This window comes from Larus michahellis, chromosome 3 (genome assembly GCF_964199755.1).
Source record: "Larus michahellis chromosome 3, bLarMic1.1, whole genome shotgun sequence".
Classification (NCBI taxonomy): Eukaryota; Metazoa; Chordata; class Aves; order Charadriiformes; family Laridae; genus Larus; species Larus michahellis.
In genome coordinates, this window is record NC_133898.1 from 61778944 (window position 1) to 61798205 (window position 19262).

The following is a 19262-nucleotide window of genomic DNA, read 5'->3' on the forward strand; positions in this document are numbered from 1 at the left end:
AAGTTCACGGAGGACTGTTTCCCATGGGAAAGACCCCACACTAGAGCAGCGAAAGACTGTGAGGAGTCCTCCCTCTGAGGAGGAAGGAGCGGCAGAGACAATGTGTGATGAACTCGCCACAACCCCTATTCCCCGTCCCCCTGTGCCTCTGGTTGGGGAGGAGGTAGAGAAAATCAGGAGTGAAGTTGAGCTCAGGAAGAAGGGAAGGGTGGGGGAAAGGTGTTTTAGTTTTATTTCTCACTCTTGTTTTGATTGGTAATAAAATTAAACTAATTTCCCCCAAGTCAAGTCTGTTTTGCCTGTGGCAGTAATTGCTGGGTGATCTCCCTGTCCTTATCTTGACCCATGAGCCTTTTGTTATATTTTCTCCTCCCTGTCCAGCTGAGGAGGGGGTGTGATAGAGTGGCTTTGGTGGGCACCTGGCATCTAGTCAGGGTCAACCCACCACAATTTTCGACACAGTGAATAAAGTTACTTCTAAACAGCAGCAGAATACTGCAATTACGCGGAGATCATGACATGTCTCTTATCTAGGATTCTAATATTTTCTTTCTAAACACTACATAAAATGCACCCTTGTTGGCAATTTAAAGAAACTCCTTTTCATGGTTTCCTTACCTCTTGCTTGCAGAGATATGTTTCTGTTTCTTCCTCTGGCAACAGAGCTGTATCAACAAAGACCTGCTCTTCAACACCATCTAGCCACAAGGAGGTGGCTGCAACACCATCATACAGCTTCTGTTCAAGATGCAGGCTCTCCTCCACCCATCCAGCCTGGACAAAAGAAATCAGAGAAGTCGAGAGCAGAAGTACAAGATACTCTTTCTAACATCTAATATTTGTGAAAGGGCTGGATTTCCGGGTGGGAGCTAGAGAAGTTTTCATTGTAAATGCATCTCTGCTGTTGTAAAAACAATTGAAATGTTACCTCAGATGACACATCTTCAAAGGTCTGATTCAATTCAACCAATACCGGTGACACTGAGGATTTATCCTCATCCTGTCCTTCCTCCTTATACAAAGGCATTCCAGATAGCAGTCGGTTTGGTCTGCTATACAGCTGCTGAGAGAGAAGTACTAATTAGGAGTGCTTCTACTGCACATACAGGGCACAAAATTCAGCTATACAGATTCTACTGCTGACTGAAGATATCACCAAATAACACCCATGGTCCTCCTGTGACTGTTCGGTCATGAATGTCTTGAATAAAACACTGCTCAACAGGAGGTTCACTAGAAGAGCAGAATAAATACTTGTGGCCAGAATTAGCAATTACATGTTTTTACCAAAAAAATAATTAATTGGTGTGAAATGAATACAAGATATTTATAACTTTGGAAGCTGATTTTAATGTAGTATTATAGAAACAATAGCGGACCTGGGTCTATTAAAAATAAAATGGAGGCTGTACGTTAATATAGACCTTGGACTGTTCCCAGTTTAGTTGATTAATCCCTGCTTCTTCCAGTAAAAATTCTGTGGCTGAAATCACTTGCTGCTTTGTCACATACTCATTAAGACCATGAATTGAGCGTAACAAAAACATTCAAACTGAAAATACCGGTTTTTCCTCTGAATTATCACCAGAGTACTGGTCAATTTCAGAGGGATGATTTGTTACAGAATTATCCTGGGTTAGAGAAGTAAATAAAAATTTTGTTCTTTTCTTCCTTCCTGAATGGTAGCGCAATTCAAATCACTTTGAACAAGTGCAGTGCTAGTGCCAATATTTCATAGTTTTTAAAGATGTCACAAAAATAAATTGTTCTGTATTCTTTGCATTAACTACATCGCCTTAATGCATCTGCTATGCACATACTGTACCTCATGTTGTGACAAGTGCTTTCATAGAGAAAATGCAAAGAGAAATTAAAAATAGCTACCAGCTGTTCTTGTTCCAAAGCTTTCTGGAGCAGTGTCTGCTTGGTATTGAATTCCTGGTTCAGGCTTTCCCATTTCATCTTCATCTGTTCTTCAGATGATGGCTTCTCACCTTCCAAGCCTAATTCCTCTGAGAGTGTATCAGGCTTCTCACTGAATGGCAAGATGCACAAAGGTTTAACAAATACAAAAGTTATAACAGATAAGGTTATAAACAGATATATAACAGATAAAGTTATAACAGATAAGATAGTAAGAAAAAGGCTGGTTTGTAGCTGCAAGAAGTTATTGACTGATGGGATAAAATATACTTTGTAAGAGACCGTTTAGACCTGCAAGTACCCATACTAAGTAAGAACCCCCAAAACGGTCTGAATATATACTACATTGAAATGTAACCTTTAAATAAGCTTTGCTTCGAAGCAATCTCTCAAAATGCCAGACGTACCCTGATATTTTAATGCAGGACAAGCATATGCGTTCAGCTTTGGTAAGCAGTGAATGAAGTTCAGCGTTTTCTGTTTGATTTTTTTGTTTGTTTCTATAGCGTAACGTGACAGAAGGAAGCCTCAAAAAGGAGGAGATAAGTACTTTCTGGCATTATAGTAAAAAACCACATTGAATTTACACAAAGGCTGAGGAAAAGAACTTACTGAGTACAGGTCACATTCTCTATGAGTACAGCTCACATTCTCTATGCATAAGTCTTGGTTCTGCTGCCTCATGAACCATCTTCATGTTCTAGACATTGGCATGCTGGCAGAGCCACAAAGGTGCTCATGACTACTGAGATACATCAATGAAGTCTTTTAACCAAAGGATGGATTGCTCCTTGAATCTCAAGCTGGTTATGCTCACCCTGGTTTCCTCTTCCCAAGATCTGGCCCTTCCTGCTCCCTCAAGGTCCACATCAGCAGTAGGCAGTTATTTTCTTCTGCCTTTGCTGGGGCAGAAGTCTCTCGCACCCAGAGCCAATGCTTTTATAGACATCTACTTCCCTCAAAGGGGCAAATGTGCAAGAAAATACAGACCAGAGTGAAATTAAAAATATAAAAGGCTTCAGAAAGAAAAATATTCACTAACTGCAGGAAAAATAAAATTAATCAATGACTATTTCATCTGGAAAGTTCTGGTTACGATGGCAGACTACAATGTTTTAGAGATCAGCTATGATTCCCACACCAATGCTAGACCATAAAGCTATAATAACTGATCCACTGCTTATCTAATGAATCCTACTAGTTTGTAATTTTTGTCTGATGCTTAATAATCACAATAAAAGGAATTTGTAAATGCTAAACGTGATCTATTAGCACAAAACTGTTTGTGTAATTATATTATCAGACTTCTCAATTATAAACCAGGACCCCAGTATCCTAGTTGCTGTATAAAAATGATAAAAAAAAAATATTAGTGGATTATATGCAGAAGAGGGAAGTAAACATAGGGATGACAAAGCACAGGTCATAGAAATTTACTTTGCAGAATAACACATGAAAGCACACCTTATACACAGGCCTTCTGGAACACTGTGCTGTGTTAGGATTTCTTCTCCACGGCATTTTACTGACCGAAGCAGATTCTTCTGCTCTTCTAGCTCTTTTTCCAGCTCCTAGCATAGCAAGTTACAAAAACCAAAACAAACCTCAAACAGATTGCTTTTACCTTGGAAGGATATGTCTACATTGCATAACTGTCATGTAAAGATAGCTGAGCTATTTCTGATACGGCTTCCTTGAGCGCCAAAAGCAGTGCAAAATCTCCACGCAGGAACACAGAAATGTTTGGTACATAAACTGGATTGTTGAACTAATTGACTAATGCAATGCAGTTTCTGGAACACAACCTAGTGAGGATGTCTCTGTATGATGCAACACAATATATCTTGTAATGTGTGTATCTTTGCTTCTATAAAGACAATATTTACTATATTGAACAAATACCATCATCTCCTTAGAGTAGCTTTAAGGGTTGATTCAATTCAATTTTACTAATGGAAAATGGACGTATAGAGTGGTTAAGCAAGTTGGCCATGGTCACCCAGGAAGTCTAGTCTACCTGGCTGTTACAGATACAAAATAGCGAGCTCAGATGCATCATTACAATAGCACTGAGTAAGAAACAGTGTAAAAATGGAGATTTTGGTGGAAATATTAACAGAATGTTTCAGCTACAGTGTTAAGCAGAATCTAAAGATGGGAGTAAAAGAAATGCAAAACACCAACTTTCTGTTGCTGCAGGGTGCTCTGCTGCTGCTGTGAGCGAGTGGTTCTTGCTTGTGCCAGCCATTCTTGGACACTGGGGCTTTGTGAGGAAATGAAGTCCAGATCACTCTCCTCCTTTTCTTGTAACGATCCCTGCTGTAAGAGTGAGAAATAAAGATTTTACAAACTCTCTTATGTCGCTAGAGAGCTGGCAGGTCCAGCTCATCAACTGAAAACCACAACTAGTGCCACCTTCCATGTCTCAAGCTGCTGGCTTACATAAATTCTGAAGTGAGCAATGACTTTAGATTTCTAACTTCTGCTAGTCAATAGTTACTAGCAAGAAAGCATCTGTAAAAATGTAAAATAAACATGCACCACTGCACTTAGCAGAATCAGACACCGGAGATCAGAGACCATGGACTGATGTATTTCTGAAGACTGTTCTGCTTCTCCTAAAAACCAGCATTGGTCCGTAAAGGAGAGTGCAGCTCAGGAAATCAATGGCTTGTTCTGCCAGGCTTTTAGTCTAATTAAAGCCATTTTTTTGCCTAACTAAAAATAAGAGAATGTTAGTTGTCATTCTGGTCAAAATTTATTTATCAGTAAGTATCAGTTTATTTATCAATAAGTAATCAACCCATGGTTGGCAGAAACACAGTCAGTTAACAGCAGATTGTATGCTATGAACAGGAAAGACAGTAAGAGAGACCAAACCACAGAATGTTATAATAGAATAGCAAAAGCAACAGTCCCTTCACTTCACGCTTCTATCAGTATGTTTTTCCAACACGAGTGATTAAACAGGCCTTCTATGCCAGCAAAGCAAAAGAGCAAAAGTCTTAATAGTTCCCAAAACTGCTTTATCAACTTCTTGACTTAAGCAATCCATGGTGGCTGTAAATTTAAATTATTTTAGCAGCCTACATATTCAAATGCAGGGATTTTAACATACCAGGCCTAATGTTAAAGACAGACTTCTCCTAGGTCTGGCTACTTAGATCTACACAACTCTCAGGATTTATTTAATGTTTCTTGCATGTACACAATGACTGTAGAGTTTGCACCTTTTTTTTTTTTTTTTTTTAAGCTTTAAGGAGCTTAATTTAAGCTGGAGCTTAATTCCTCTCCCATTTTGTTTATATACCTCATTTTTTGAGAATTCATATTTTGTCCATATTCATTCAGCACTTATTCTAAATAAAGTAAGAGCACCAAATGCCTCAGACTTTACATCAGGCTCCCCAAAACAAAAACACGTTCCACTCTCCAGAGAACCCTTGCCTCAAATCAGGCAGGGACCAGCAGCGCTGAACGTGGCTGAGGAAGCCCCTCTTGCCTCATCCAGTGCTCCTCATACTAACAACTGGGATGGACCTCTGCCACCAGCATCCCTGGCTTCAGGCACTGAAATGGCAGAGTTTTGATAAATAGTAGAAGTTAGGCACAAGATTTCAGTTTTGGGGGATGATGAGTATACTGGAGTTGAAAGGACTGATTAGTGTTAGAGGATATAAACTGTAAGAGAAGCAAAACAAGCAAGCAGGTATCTAGAGCTGCAGAGAACTATTAGCCCCTGCTCTATGAAAGAGCTTTGTTTCACTAAGGATTCAGTTTGCAGGTAAACTGTGATACGTTGTAGGAACAAGTTCCTAGAAAAGCTGACATGGTCACTGTGTGAAAAATGCCATTATAGAATATCAGATTAGGCAAAGAAAATGTTATGCGAGGGATAAAGAGGGTCTAGAATTTTAATTTTTCTATTAAAAATTAGAAAAAAAGACAATATTTCTGTAAATTATGTAAAAAAAGTCTGCTTCATTTTATATACTCTAGGGACAATAGGTATTCAACTTGTAAATTCCTGTAGAGAATAGTATCTAGTTCTCCATTGCATTTGTGCTGGCTGATTTCAGTTAGATTTTGTCTCCTCTGCTCTGGGAAGAAGGTTGAGAAGCTACAAGTTTGGAGTTACACTAAGACAAATAAATAGTAGTCCCACAGTTCCCACAACAGCAAAGAGTGTAAAAGGGGCTGTGGCATTTGTGGATGCAAATATGCTATTGTACATATTTTTTAGATCAAAATTATTTGTGAACCAGATTTTTATCATTCTCAAATCATAGAACATAAGTTTGAAAAACACACTTGCATTTTCATTTGAATTCTCTCTGAAGGAACTGTATTACATTTTCTTCAAATAGCCAGTGGTATAAATGCTTGAAGCTGGCATTCCTGGGGACTATCCAGTGCAGCACAGAAATATTTGGAAAATCCTGAAGAAAATGGTGCTAAAATTGATCTCTCAAAGGCATTTAGAATTGTACAAACTTATATCAGGCATATTTGTCTTGTGAAACTGAAGTCGTCCCTCCCCCCCCCCCCTCCGGCACTTTGTAATAAATAGTAAAAACCCATTATCTGTTTGTTGGGGGTTTTTTTGTTTGTTTTTTTGCTTGTTTTTTTTTTTTTTTTTTTTCCACTACAGAATCCATTCTACTTCTTTGCTTTATAAGGATTCTATTTATTTTTATTGCTCCTCTGTCACAGAAGTTAGTAGGTAACAGTAATAATGCAATGTTTTGTATATCTTCCAAAGCACACAAAAAATGCTACCTTTGGAATCAACATAGTCTGGAACTTTCCTGATCCAGCATGTTTCTAATGAGTTTCACTGCTTCATTTTATGAATAAAGGAGTTGGTTTCCAAATAACATTTTCCATATCATTAGTGACATTAATTAATTAAAATAGAAGGAAAACTGAAATTGCTGCAAGGAAGTCACAGAATCTCACACTGGCTCCTAAAAAGCCTTGTGTCACAGATATAACAGATATGCTGAAATACCGCTTTAAGGAAAATACAGCTCAGTCTTTACAATGCTCTTGCAGTGCAACTTGGGAGGATCCTTCCTTTTCTGAGTGCAGGCTGGTCTGTCTATGCCTCTGGGCAATTACAAGGTTATCAGTACATCTAGAGACATGCATAAGTCTGAGTTTCTTACATGCATAAGCAACAGTGCTGTTAGCATGTAAGGTTTCTCAGGGTTAAACATGGTAGAAGATAGAGTTAGTGCATTTTTGGGCATCTGATGCCCTGAGCCTCAGTCCAAAAGAAATACTTTATGCCTGATTATTTGGAAAAAGACATTATAGAATTTCTCATTTGAAAAAGAATTACTTAATGAAAATCTGAAGATGTCATACTGCCTATGCCTATTTTCTTCCATAGTCTATAAGTGTAATCCAAAAAAAGTTTGCAATTCATAAAGAAGCTTAAGTCTTGCATGCACGTAGCATCTTAAATGATTCATATTCTACATCTGGAGATTATTTTGTTGTTATTTTCAATATTAGAAAAGCATCCAAAAATCTGTTTTAAAAGTTTATTTAAACTAAATCACACCATTGCATTTTAACTGTGCTGCATTATATGCAATATATATATTACAGCATGCATATTTTAAAATGAAGCAATAAGGTCTGTAATGCCTTTTCACTTCACAAGTATTGTATCAGGATATAGTTTATATGCCTACATGCTGTTGATAACACTTTTCATTTGCCTAATCATGAGGTTTAATATGCAAGAATAACATTAAAATTACTTCATCTTAGAAGCAATAGAAATAAATATCTGGGGTTTTTCCTTCGCCCTTTTTTTTTTAGTGTTTGTTTGTTGTGGTTTTTTGTTTGTTTGTGGGGGGGGTTGTGTTTTTTTTTTGTTTTGTTTTGTTTTTTTTATGTGAAGCTATGTTAAGTTTTATAGTTATCCAGTTGCTTTGGACTAAAAATAGTTCTTAGCACGTCAAGTGACTTTTCAAGCTAACCTCTCAGTAGACTTTAATCTGCATTACAAGCTAGAAATCTTTGAAGCTTATCGTGTTTAATTTGCACAGCAAAGCCCAGAAAAGAAGTAAAAGAAAAGGTGGGGGAGGGAGTCACAGCAGGGCAAGCAAATTCAAAACCAGTCAGTCACATTACATGGTTGGGTTTCTTGTATGCATTCAGTTCTCCACATGCTAGTTTAACCTAAAGAATGACCAAAAACAACTGTTAAAAAAAATTAACTAGTGTCAATAAGCAGGCCAATGCTGCTAGGACCAGAAACCTACAAGACAACTGAGGTTAAATATTTCTTATTTATATAACATTTTGTTTGATGTAATGATGTCACGAAGTATTAGCCATATTTAAAAATGTTTCATTAACTTGATGTTATCTGATCATTGTGTTGTGCACGCTGTATGGAGGAAAGCATGTATTTAGGTTGTTCTTTTGTTGGGGGAGGGATCCTGCCCCAGAGCAGGTGCAATCTAAAGCAACTGGGAACAGGAACAGAGTATATCCAGACCAAGCTAATGATCTGTTTACTTTATTATTGTCGTTTCAGTGAAGACAGGTTAGGATAGTTTCACCTTGAAGTGGTGCTGTTAACTTGAAAATGATAAGCTAAAGCTTGCTAGGCAGTTCTTTTCTATTTTGGAATGTAATTCCATTTACTAACTGAAGACGAATAGCTCAACCTAAATCAGTAAAAAATTTTTACTCCTTTCCTCAGTTGCATAAAACTTCTATGAAACCCCCCAACCTCCTGCCCACTGTGAAGCCAGTTGGGAAGAGCCACTTACCCGAATGTTGATCTGTTTGTCATGGAGCACTCTCTGCAGCTCCAGAAGGCTGCCCTTCAGTGTCCTGAGCTTCACAGCCAGTTGCTCTGCCTCGTCCTTGGTGTGAGCCTTCCCTTCCATAAGCAAGTTCTCGTTGTGCACAGATAACTCTGACAAGGCTACCACTTTCTGCTCTATTTCAACCAGCATGTTCTGCAGCAGCAAAAACAATGAACCAAATTCATACATTTTCCAGTATCTGTCACGCTTTTGGCAAGACGACCTGTGGCCTACCTCACCCGTTGCCAAGCTAAGGGCAAGCCAGATTGTCATTGCTTTGCCTTCCAGGCCCTTTCAGAGTCCTTAGGAATATGCTTGCAAATGTTTGCATTTGCCATTTCTGTTTGCATCCTTTTTCAAAATAGGCAATTAAAAAGTTATTTGGAAAAAAAATAAAGTATTTGTTGTAGAGGAGATGCTCTTTATTTGCATATTAAAGGCTAAGATGCTAGACTGACATCCATAATGACAAGAAACAGAGCACACAGCTAGAGTTACTTCTTTCATGTACATTTAAGTGAAATGCTTCCTACCTCCTCCTGTGTGTTGCTCTGGCTGTGTTGATAAGCTGCTCTTCTCGCTATTTGCTCTTTCTGATTGGTGCATGATGGACTTAAGGATTTCTGTATAATCCTCTTAAGAGAGTCTTAAAGTGACAAATCTCTGGCATGTTTATTCTCAAAAGCTACTTTCCTGACATTCCCTTGACCATTCACGTATTACAGACATAGTGCATATTTTGATCTTCCAAACTCAAAGCTCATACAATTCTGGCTCAAAAACCTAGCCTGACACCAAATGTTTTTGTTTCCATTGCAACTGTCAAGCATAAACTTACAAATATTGCCCCTGAAGGAATGTGTGCAGGGTAAGATGGACAGAGTCTCTAGAAAGTGGAAAAAAATACAGGACTTTTATATAAAATCTTACTGTATTAAGATTTTAAAAACCAGCAAAAGAAAAGCAGTATTAGCCTTTGCACAAAGTTAACTGTTCTTTTTGATTTTGAGATTCCTACAGGTAACCTGCTCTGGGTGACCCTGCTGTGGCAGGGGGGTTGGACTAGATGACCTCCAGAGGTCCCTTCCAACCCTATGATTCTATGATTCTACTGCTCTGTTTAAGTTCACAGGGTTTATCTATATACAAAAAACAGCTCCCAAGGACGGGTGATGAAAGAACACTTGAGACTGAGCAGACTGAAAATTCCAATAATGAAGCGATATCAGTGGAAATTTAACTAGATGCTTAATGCATTGGATGTACATGAAACTTAACTTCCATTTATCCTAAAATAGTTGAGTTCCTCATTCTTTAATATAAAAAGGGAACTTTTGTCTGTCTGCCTCATGTCTATCTTGTAATTTTAATGATCATACAGTTCTCAACTCTCAATTATAAATGGAAAACTCACACTAATTTGAGAACCTGGATGTTATGACTGATCCAAGCCTTGTTAATAAAAGTATACACAATTAATCCTATTGCAGCAAAATGTTTTTCCTCAGTTGTTTTGGTATTCTGGGTTGATTAATATTAAATTCATAAAAAATAGTAACTACTGATGATATTTACTTTTGAATGTGGGTAGGGATTACTGCTGAAGAAAACACAACACTGTCCCAGTCAGCACTGCTAGTGGGAGTGTGTTTTTCCTCCTCCTGGAAAAGGAGGAGTAGGAAAGTACACTGCAGGTGTTTTCATATCTATCAAGTAAGCTGTTCAGCGACTCTAGCTTGAGCAAAGCAAAAACAGCAAGTGAAGTGAATACAAGGCCTTTGAAGCAAAACAAAATGCCCTCCGAAAGTTGTAGAGCTTCAAATATTCTTGCACTCAGGATATCTTGTTTTCCTGCTGCTATACTTACATGCGTTTCCTAAAGCACTGTTTGCAATCTTTAACAAGAAATGAAGAACAGGCTATATTTTATTTTATAAATCATTGATGAAACTGAGTGTATATGAGGTGCCAAGGAGCACATAGACTTCTTCCCCACTAATATGCTGGCTCATCCCACTCAATAACAGACTTAACATTAATGCTCCATATTTGTCTCCATTCAGATAAAGCTGTGACCGTCCTATTCATCTAAACATTACAGGACTGATAATTTTACCTGACAGTCTACCAGCTGTGCTTCCATGTCCATAGGTTCCTCAGCTGTGACCAGAGCCGTGTCCAGCGTTGCTCGGGTATTGAGTAACCAGTGGTCAAGCTCATCAGCTTCACAACGGTACCTTTGAAGAGCCTGCTCTTGCCGCTGTTCTTCCAGCTGCTCATTCAGTTTTTCCTAAAGATAAAATTATATTTTACTTTTTAAAAGAAATACACCACAGCAGTCACTTTTAAAAAATGTTCCCTCTTTCTCTCTCTCTCAACTTCTAGATAGTATTTCTAAGCCATAATAAGCCCTTTCTTTCATAAGTTTGAAACCTTTACAAAACGTTATTGCTTTCAATCGATGGGAATGTTTCTGGTGACTGTAATTCTGTCTCAGTTCAGTCACTCATTTCTACTTCCTTCAGTAGATCTCTGCTATTACAGCCTTCTAAAGGTGAGGTCTTTTCTGCCTCCTCTTGCTGCTGTCCTTTGGGTTTCCCTCACATTGATTCAGTTTGCTCAACTAGGACATGACTGTTTGCTTAGGGAGAAAGATACATGGGGACACAGAGTTGGGAGTGGGCTGCAGGGAAAGGAGAGCAGCTTTGTCTTTTTTGGCAGCAGCAGGCTGTTAGATAGCCTTATTGTCTCTCAAGAGAGGCAGGAGGGGGTACTTCAAGGACCCAACAGGGTAATGGTGGGCCCTTTGGTGTAGCCACAGTGGGTAACGAGAAGACTGAAGAGCTGTCTACCTTGTCTGGCCTCTCAGAGGATCCCTGTGCCTGTGCTGTGGGGTATGGGAGGACATTAAGCTCCAACAGCTGCTGCAGCAACAGCATTGCAGCAACACAGACTCCCTGGCTCCATCTGTCAGCTGGTCCATCCATGGGATAGACAGGGAGCGATCAGCAAGAGTCACCCTGTCATCGTCCCTATGAATTTGAAAACTGGCTGAATAGCTGGGGTCAGAGGGTGGTGATCAGTGGCACGAAATTTAGTGGGAGGCCAGTAACAACCTCCAGCAAGTTTACTGATGGCACAAAATGGGAGGAGTGGCTGATACACCAGAGGGCTGTGCTGCCATCCACATGGACCCTGACAGGCTGAAGAAACAGGCTGACAGGAACCTCATGAAGTTGAGCAAAGGGAATTGCAAAGTCCAGCTGCACCCAGGGAGGCTGGAAAGCAGCTTGACAGAAAAGAACCTGGGAGTCCTGGTGGACACCAAGTTGAACATGAGCCAGCGATGGGCCCTTGGGGCAGAGAAGGCTAATTGTATCCTCGGCTGCATTAGGGTGAGTTTTGCCAGCAAGTTGAGAGAGGTGATCCTTCCCCTCTGCTTAACACCGGTGAGCCCACACCTGGAGTACTGTGTCCGGTTCTGGGCTCCCCAGTCCAAAAGAGATACAGAGCTCTGGAGAGAGTAGAGGGGATTTAAGGAATAAGAAACAGATAGAATGGGGTGGTCAGAGGACACTTAGATGTATCAGATAATGTGGACCATAAGCACACTGCAAATAGAATGGAACAAGGGGAGAAGATTGTACTGGATCTGGATGGGGTGGAGTTAACTTCGTAACAGCCTGTACAGTGCTGTGCTTTGGAACTGTGGCTAAAACACAAAACATTGTGTTGATAACAGCAATGTTTTGGCTACTGCTGAACAGTGCCTGCACAGCATTAAGGCTTTCTTTCCAACCGGCCCTCACAAAGGCTGAGGATGGGCAAAATTTTGGGAGAGGACATAGCCAGGACAGCTGACTTGAACTGACCAAAGAGATATTCTATGCCATATGAGATCATGCTCAGCAACAAAAGGTTAGGGAAATGGGGTGGGGGGCGGGCATTTGTGGTTATGGCATTTGCCTTCCCAAGCAGCTGTTACATGTGCTCAGACCCTGCTTTCCAGGAAAGCGGCTAAACATCTGCCTGCTGATGGGGAAGTAGTGAATAAGTTCCTTGTTTTCCTTAGCTTGCACACACAGCTTTTCCTTACCCTATTTAGCTGTCATTATCCTGATCCATGAGTCTTTTTGCCTGCCTTCTATTTTTCCCCACCTTCTATTTTTTCCCCATCCCATGGGAGAGGGGAGTGAGGGTGGGTGTTTTCCTGCTGGTCAGGGTCAACCTACTACTCTTCTGTAAGGAAATTCAGACCTGTATGTGCAGGACAAACCCCTCACACAAGGCAGTGTTTGCACAGCTTTTCTGAATGCTTAATTTTAATGGGAAAATTAATAATTGCATTAGAATAAAAAGTAATGATAGTTTTTAAGTGTCTCAAATAACCCAGAGCCGAACTGTTCTCAGGCTCCAGTTATTTAAATTAGGTCCACAGAAAGAATAATATTACCAATCCACACCCGCAACAGCAAAATATTTTCATTACCTGTTCTATCTGCATTTCTACACTTACATCCCTGCAGTGTTCTGGCAGATTTTATCTGTGAAATCAGAGCTATAAAGTGCACAGGTTAAATTACTGAATATTGTCTGCATACCATACATATTTCTTACCCAGGATTACTGGGAGATACTTGTGCTATTGTATCTAAGTAACTGTGGGAATCCTCACCATAGTTAAGATTTGTATATTTGACTCATGCTTTATCTTGAAATTATTAGTTATCACCTCCTCGTAAGTACTATCAAGAAGTTTGTAAGATCCTGTATGGGGTGCAAGCTATAAACAGTAAGATCCCTATTCTACTTCCAGCTCTTTATTTTTACATAAAAGCCATCTTTCTTCAGAGAAGTAAAACTTAGAGCAATTTTTTAAGAATAACAAAGATATTTTCTAAGGATCTGTTCACTGTCTCAGGTGACTGCACAGAACGAATGCAGCTGATGCACCCTGGGATCCCACTGTAACCCAGGTAGATACACAGAGCCAGTTCTCAGTCTCTCAGAATCAATTGATGCTAGAAATTATGAAGGCAGAAGTTGCTGTGTTTATGAATTCACTGCTGCAGTTCTTAGTAGCACAGTAGTAAAGCTGCCCTGCAATGTTCAAACTAGCCAAACTGTAGCCAGCTTTAGCATGACTGCATTTTCTCATCTGTATACTGTACACAGCAACATTCCTATGTGTAAAGGACTTTTTTAACATCACCTTAGTATGAAAGGGTTTTTGGTAAAGCTGGTAGACAAAGAAATAAAGGGGCGCATCTTCCATGATAAAAGTTTGCATGCAAATCACTGGGAAGATGAGCGTAGACAACAATGCAACGGTTTGGAAGAGGTATTATTTCTTTCCCCCTTCTTTTGTCTCTCAGGTTGGACAGGTGATTGCTCAAAAGTTTACCGTAGGTACATGACTTTTATACCTGCACTTCATTACTTCTCCTGTGGAGGACAAGGAATACCAAGGGAACCTATTGAGAAAATGTCAATGTGGATATTAAAAAAACCAAAACAATAAACAACTATATAAAATATGACTTGTGTAGTGTGTTTCCAAGTTCCTTCTGGTTACTTATCACCTAGGATTAAGATGAGGGGATCACTAAAAAAGAGCAATAATTTATTAGTGAAAGGAATTGTGAGAAATGAGCAGAATTGAAAATGACTTTTTTAATTATCAGCCTTCAATGGTGACTAAGTGCTTCAGTGAAAGTACAGGTCTGCCAAAAGTGGCTTTGAAAATCTGGAATGTGATCCAAAAGATCCACTCCTAGAGGTTTTTTCTCATACCTCTAATAGCTGTCTTTTTCCTGATGCCTTCATTCGAATTGTGGCCATCCGTTCTGCCAAGACCATGAGAGTGGACTGCAATGCCAGCTGATCAGCAGCTTCTGCATCCAGTGGTTCTGAAACCAGCTCCTGGGCTAATGAGGTCTGAAGATCGGTGATTTCTTCTTGTAACATTAAAATCTCATCCATCAAAGCCTATTTAGAAATGAGAGCAGAGAAAGTATTTGTGACACATTTATCTGCGAGAAGAAAGTATCTCAGGAGGCATAGGCTTAATATAAAGTTCAAGATGACTGTCCCAAGGGAGCATGAGTAACACAGAGTAGTGCAATACATCACTGTAGGTTTGGTAGAGCCAAAATTCAGGAAGACTGACTCCTGCTTTTAGATGCTTAAGCTAGGATCATGCATCTAATAACTGAAATACGGATTTAGTTACTTATCTTTCATTTCAAACATATCACAAGAAGGAATTCTTTTGGAAATATTATACATACAGATTTATTCTTCCAACAAATTTTCTGGAGGGCATTCTAGTAGAAACAGTGAAAATAATGAATAAGTAAATGAGTGTGTGTTAGTGAGAGAGAAATAGGGGCATGAATCAGCTGCCAGCCTGAAACTTTCTAACTGGACAAAGAACATCCAGCAATATATGTAAACATCCAAAGATTAACTCCACAGTATAAAAGAAGTTCCTATTATCATTCTTATCCTATAAATCAGTTTCCAATATACCTTCAAAAAGATACTGCATTACCAATACCTTAGAGCGGATACTTCACTTTCATGTCTGATAGTATATACACATTGGATGCACAGGACACCCCACAGTGCTACAAAAGCCAAATGTTATCCTTTTCAGGTCATGGAGTTCCTACTGAAATGACAACTGGACCCACCCTATAGTTTCAAGCTATCAGTTAAGAGGCTTAGATGATTACAAATTGCACATATGTCAGATTGGTTACTTGATAAGGTATTCTCTTATTATTCAGAGCATCATTTCTCAGGACTTCCCTTGGGAGAGAATTTTTTGTGTGCTTTGGTTTGTTGGCTCTGTTTAACAAGGCAAAGATTGTATTTAGATCAATTTACAATGCATCAGTATTGGTTATGATCTTAGTAAATTTGGGAATGTTATAAATAGTCTGATATATGCTAGTAGCACTGATGATGAAGAATATTATGTGCAGGTGTCACTGAACACACTTTTGACAAAATATTTTGCTGAAAATTTTGATTGGACAAACTCTTAAAATCTATTCTACTTTTTAAAAAGGCTCCTTGCTAAAAGAATCCCCATTACACCATCTTTAGAACAGCGGAAAGTCCAGAAAGGCAAGACACATAGTTAACAGAGAAGGTTTATACAACTAATGCATGTTTTTGAGGCATCCAGCCATGAAGAATGGCACTATCTAAAAAAAAGAGAACTAAAGATACACAGGTAATACATGCTCTCCCTCTATTTCTCACATCTAAATTACCTGATGTTCAGCCATCTGGCTCTCCGGGCTTTTGGCTGGTTCCAGACTCTCATTTAGTTTGACCTCAATGGTCTCCATTTTTGTGGATATAGACTGGAGTGTGTCTTGATATTTCTGTTGACGCTCAAGAGCTTCATAGAGGGTGCGCTGCTTTTCACTGATCTGAAGAGGACGGAAGGTTTAGATTCTGACCTCTGATACAGGGCTTGCTCTTTCTTCTGCTTCAAACTTTCCTAAGCTTATGCGACTAAAACCAAAAACTTGCAACAAGTCTTCAAAAGTATAAATGATAAAGCAAAACGTCCATATTAAAAATATTTATCTGTTTAAACATCGTAAGTCAAATCCTAGGTTCTGTAACTGAAAAAATTGGACTGTAATCACCAGGAACAACCTAGGCACGTTCTCATGCCTTATTTTAGATTTAATGCACTCAAACATGTATGTGCACAATTTGCTAGACATATAGTTCTTAATATCCCGTACTAGCTACTATGCTTCTGCAAAGAATTAAGATTTATAGCATGTGATCAAAACTTTGACCATCTTCATACATCACTGAATGATTATGCTGCACTACTATGTAGAAATGTGTTGACTCAATATTTGGAGAAACGGGATTTTTGTGCCTTTTTTGCCAACTCATCCAGCATGAGTAGATTTCCCTGTTAGGTTATGGAATATAGTCTGACAATAGCCAGTATTTCTGGAGGCAACTATCAGCCTTAATGACTTTTATTTTTTCTTAATGGAAGTCCATCCTTTTCAAACAAAGAACAAAGCCAGCATAATATAATATCACAACTAACAATTCTTGTTACGACCTGATAAACAAGAATTGCAGCAAAGAATATTAGCTGAGCTAGTTCTTTGCATTTTATTCCCTACAAGCTAGCTGATTATTCTGAACCTTCCAGATGAAGACTTACCACATTTTTCAGTGTTTCCCAAGAACGTTGCAAATCATCCAATTTGGCACTAGCAGCTGATTCTAAGCCTGGTTCATAAAACTCCTGGGTGGCTGAAGTGCTGGGTTGAATTTTAGCAGCTTCTGTCTGCAGCTGTTCAGCAGATAAGGCCAACTGTTCAGCAGATAAGGCTTGGTAATAAGCAATGTCCTACAAGCACGAAGCACAGTATTGCACTTTCAAAATGCAAGGTACTGCATAAGAATATCCCCCTGCATACTGTCCCATTGCATATGTCTGTTAAAATAAACTCCACAAAGCCCAAACCACCAGGCAACCTCTGAGTAACAGGTAAAAAATACTAAATAGTAACACACTGAGTACGGTTTGGAGTTTCACTACGGTGAAGACTGTGGATGCATTTTCCTCACATTCATATTAGCTAGGAGGTAACTGTGGACAGACATGGAAAGATTGGGAGGGGAGTGCTACAAGTGGAAGTGTTGTTCTAGCATCATCACAGCTACACATGGGGAAAACCCATCACAACAGGCAGTGGTTTATGTTACTGAAGGTGGCAAAGAATATCACCCTAATGAACACTAGCACAGAGAAGGCAATAGAATAACCAAAAAGGAATATGCTGAAGAACTAGTCAGTGATGTAAGAAAGAGTATAAAGCACTAGCTTATAGTAAGCCTTCAAACAAACAGGTACTCTCAACTAATGTATGAAAGATAGTGGGAAAAGGGACCGAAAGTGCTAAGGAAAGTGGGCAAATGTTCAAATTACCATTGGAAATTCAGGGTGGAACAGTTTCTCATTAGAGCTTCCATACTTAGTGTATGGGGATTTCTTCAGCTATTGCAGGTGGCAATTAAAAAGATCTACAGAAAAAGTAAAATAAAGGAAACATCCACTGTATCTATATTTAAGTCCAGAAAGCAGACTTGAGGACAAGGGTTATTTAAAACAGAAACCACGTATGACAGTTATCACCACATCTATCTGCAAGGTGAAAAATGTTGCAACCTTTTTTCTCATTTGGTAGCCCCACTTAGTGAACTATGCTGCAGACCATGTGACACAGCCGCTGTTGTACAGTTTCCTCAATCACTTTGAATTTATAAATGCCCCTGGTGAAAACTATAAGACACAGTTTTGCTGCCAGTGAAATCAGTAAGTGATGTTCCACTGATTTCTGTTAGATTGGACCAAACCTTCTTTCAGGCAGTTATCACAATATTTGCATAAAAAGTTGCTCAAAATCTACTGAAAAGTGTACTTGAAAAATCCTCCTCCAATGACTGCAAATTTCTCAAATTACTTCTTTCCTGACTCTGTATGATGGGGAGGAAAATTCAGCATGTCAAGACATGGGACTGAGAGAAAACAAGTGCCTTTCACTTGAGAGCTTACAGAGCTGTGTCTACCAAATAGACCATAGACCATTTGCTGTACTGCAAATGTAAGAGTCTAAATATGTATAAATACCTGAAGGGAGGGTGCAAAGGAGACAGAGACAGGCTCTTTTCAGTGGTGCCCAGCGACAGGAGAAGGGGCAATGAGCACAAACTTAAACACAGGGGGTTCCCTCTGAACATCAGGAAACACTTTTTTACTGTGAGGGTAACTGAGCATTGGCCCAAGTTGCCCAGGGAGGTTGTGGAGTCTCCATCCGTGGAGATACTCTAAAGCCACCTCGATATAGTCCCAGACAACTTGCTGTACGTGGCCCAACTTGAGGAAGGGGGTTGGACCAGATGACCTTCCAGAGGTCCCTTCCAACCTCAACCATTCTCTGATTCTGCATTGGTGTATAAAAGACAGGTACTAAACAAGACTAATGCTGAAGTACAAAAACTCAGAGTATAATTAGGATCCTAATTTGGAACAGAATCTTTATTTCCCAATGTCATTTCAATATGTTATCTAATACCATATGTGATCAAAACTAAACAAGCTCTGGAAGAGCAAAGAAACCAGGTCACTCACCAGGCACAGTCACCTCTCAGGCTCTCTTTCTAACTAAACCTAGAGAGCACAGAATGCCCACCTGTCCCTGAAAACACCCCATCACCCAGCAGCTGCACAGATATGGTTCTCCAGTCCTTCCCCCAAGAAATAAGAGACTTAGAGGTTATCTGCTTCATGTACGGACATTTTAACAATCACAGAATCACAGACTGATAGGGGTTGGAAGGGACCTCTGGAGATCATCTAGTCCAACCCCCTTGGCAGAGCAGGGTCACCTAGAGCAGGTTGCACAGGAACACGTCCAGGCGGGTTTTGAATGTCTCCAGAGATGGAGACTC

General features: G+C 39.5%; 1 protein-coding gene across 14 annotated transcripts in view; it reads right to left on the bottom strand.

The window, feature by feature from the left end:
• The window catches only part of SYNE1 (spectrin repeat containing nuclear envelope protein 1), a 311588-nt gene that overhangs the window by 79975 nt on the left and 212351 nt on the right, over positions 1-19262 (bottom strand). For 13 of the 14 annotated variants that reach the window (XM_074580424.1, XM_074580426.1, XM_074580430.1 and 10 more), the window contains 10 exons: positions 16969-17157; positions 16040-16201; positions 14550-14744; positions 10873-11046; positions 8718-8909; positions 4108-4242; positions 3388-3494; positions 1885-2035; positions 929-1063; positions 619-774 (listed from right to left, as the gene is read on the bottom strand). In XM_074580424.1, coding sequence (XP_074436525.1) covers positions 619-774; positions 929-1063; positions 1885-2035; positions 3388-3494; positions 4108-4242; positions 8718-8909; positions 10873-11046; positions 14550-14744; positions 16040-16201; positions 16969-17157 — 1596 coding nt within the window. The remainder of the gene's footprint in view (positions 1-618; positions 775-928; positions 1064-1884; positions 2036-3387; positions 3495-4107; positions 4243-8717; positions 8910-10872; positions 11047-14549; positions 14745-16039; positions 16202-16968; positions 17158-19262) is intronic. The other variant, XM_074580422.1, reaches the window with a different exon arrangement.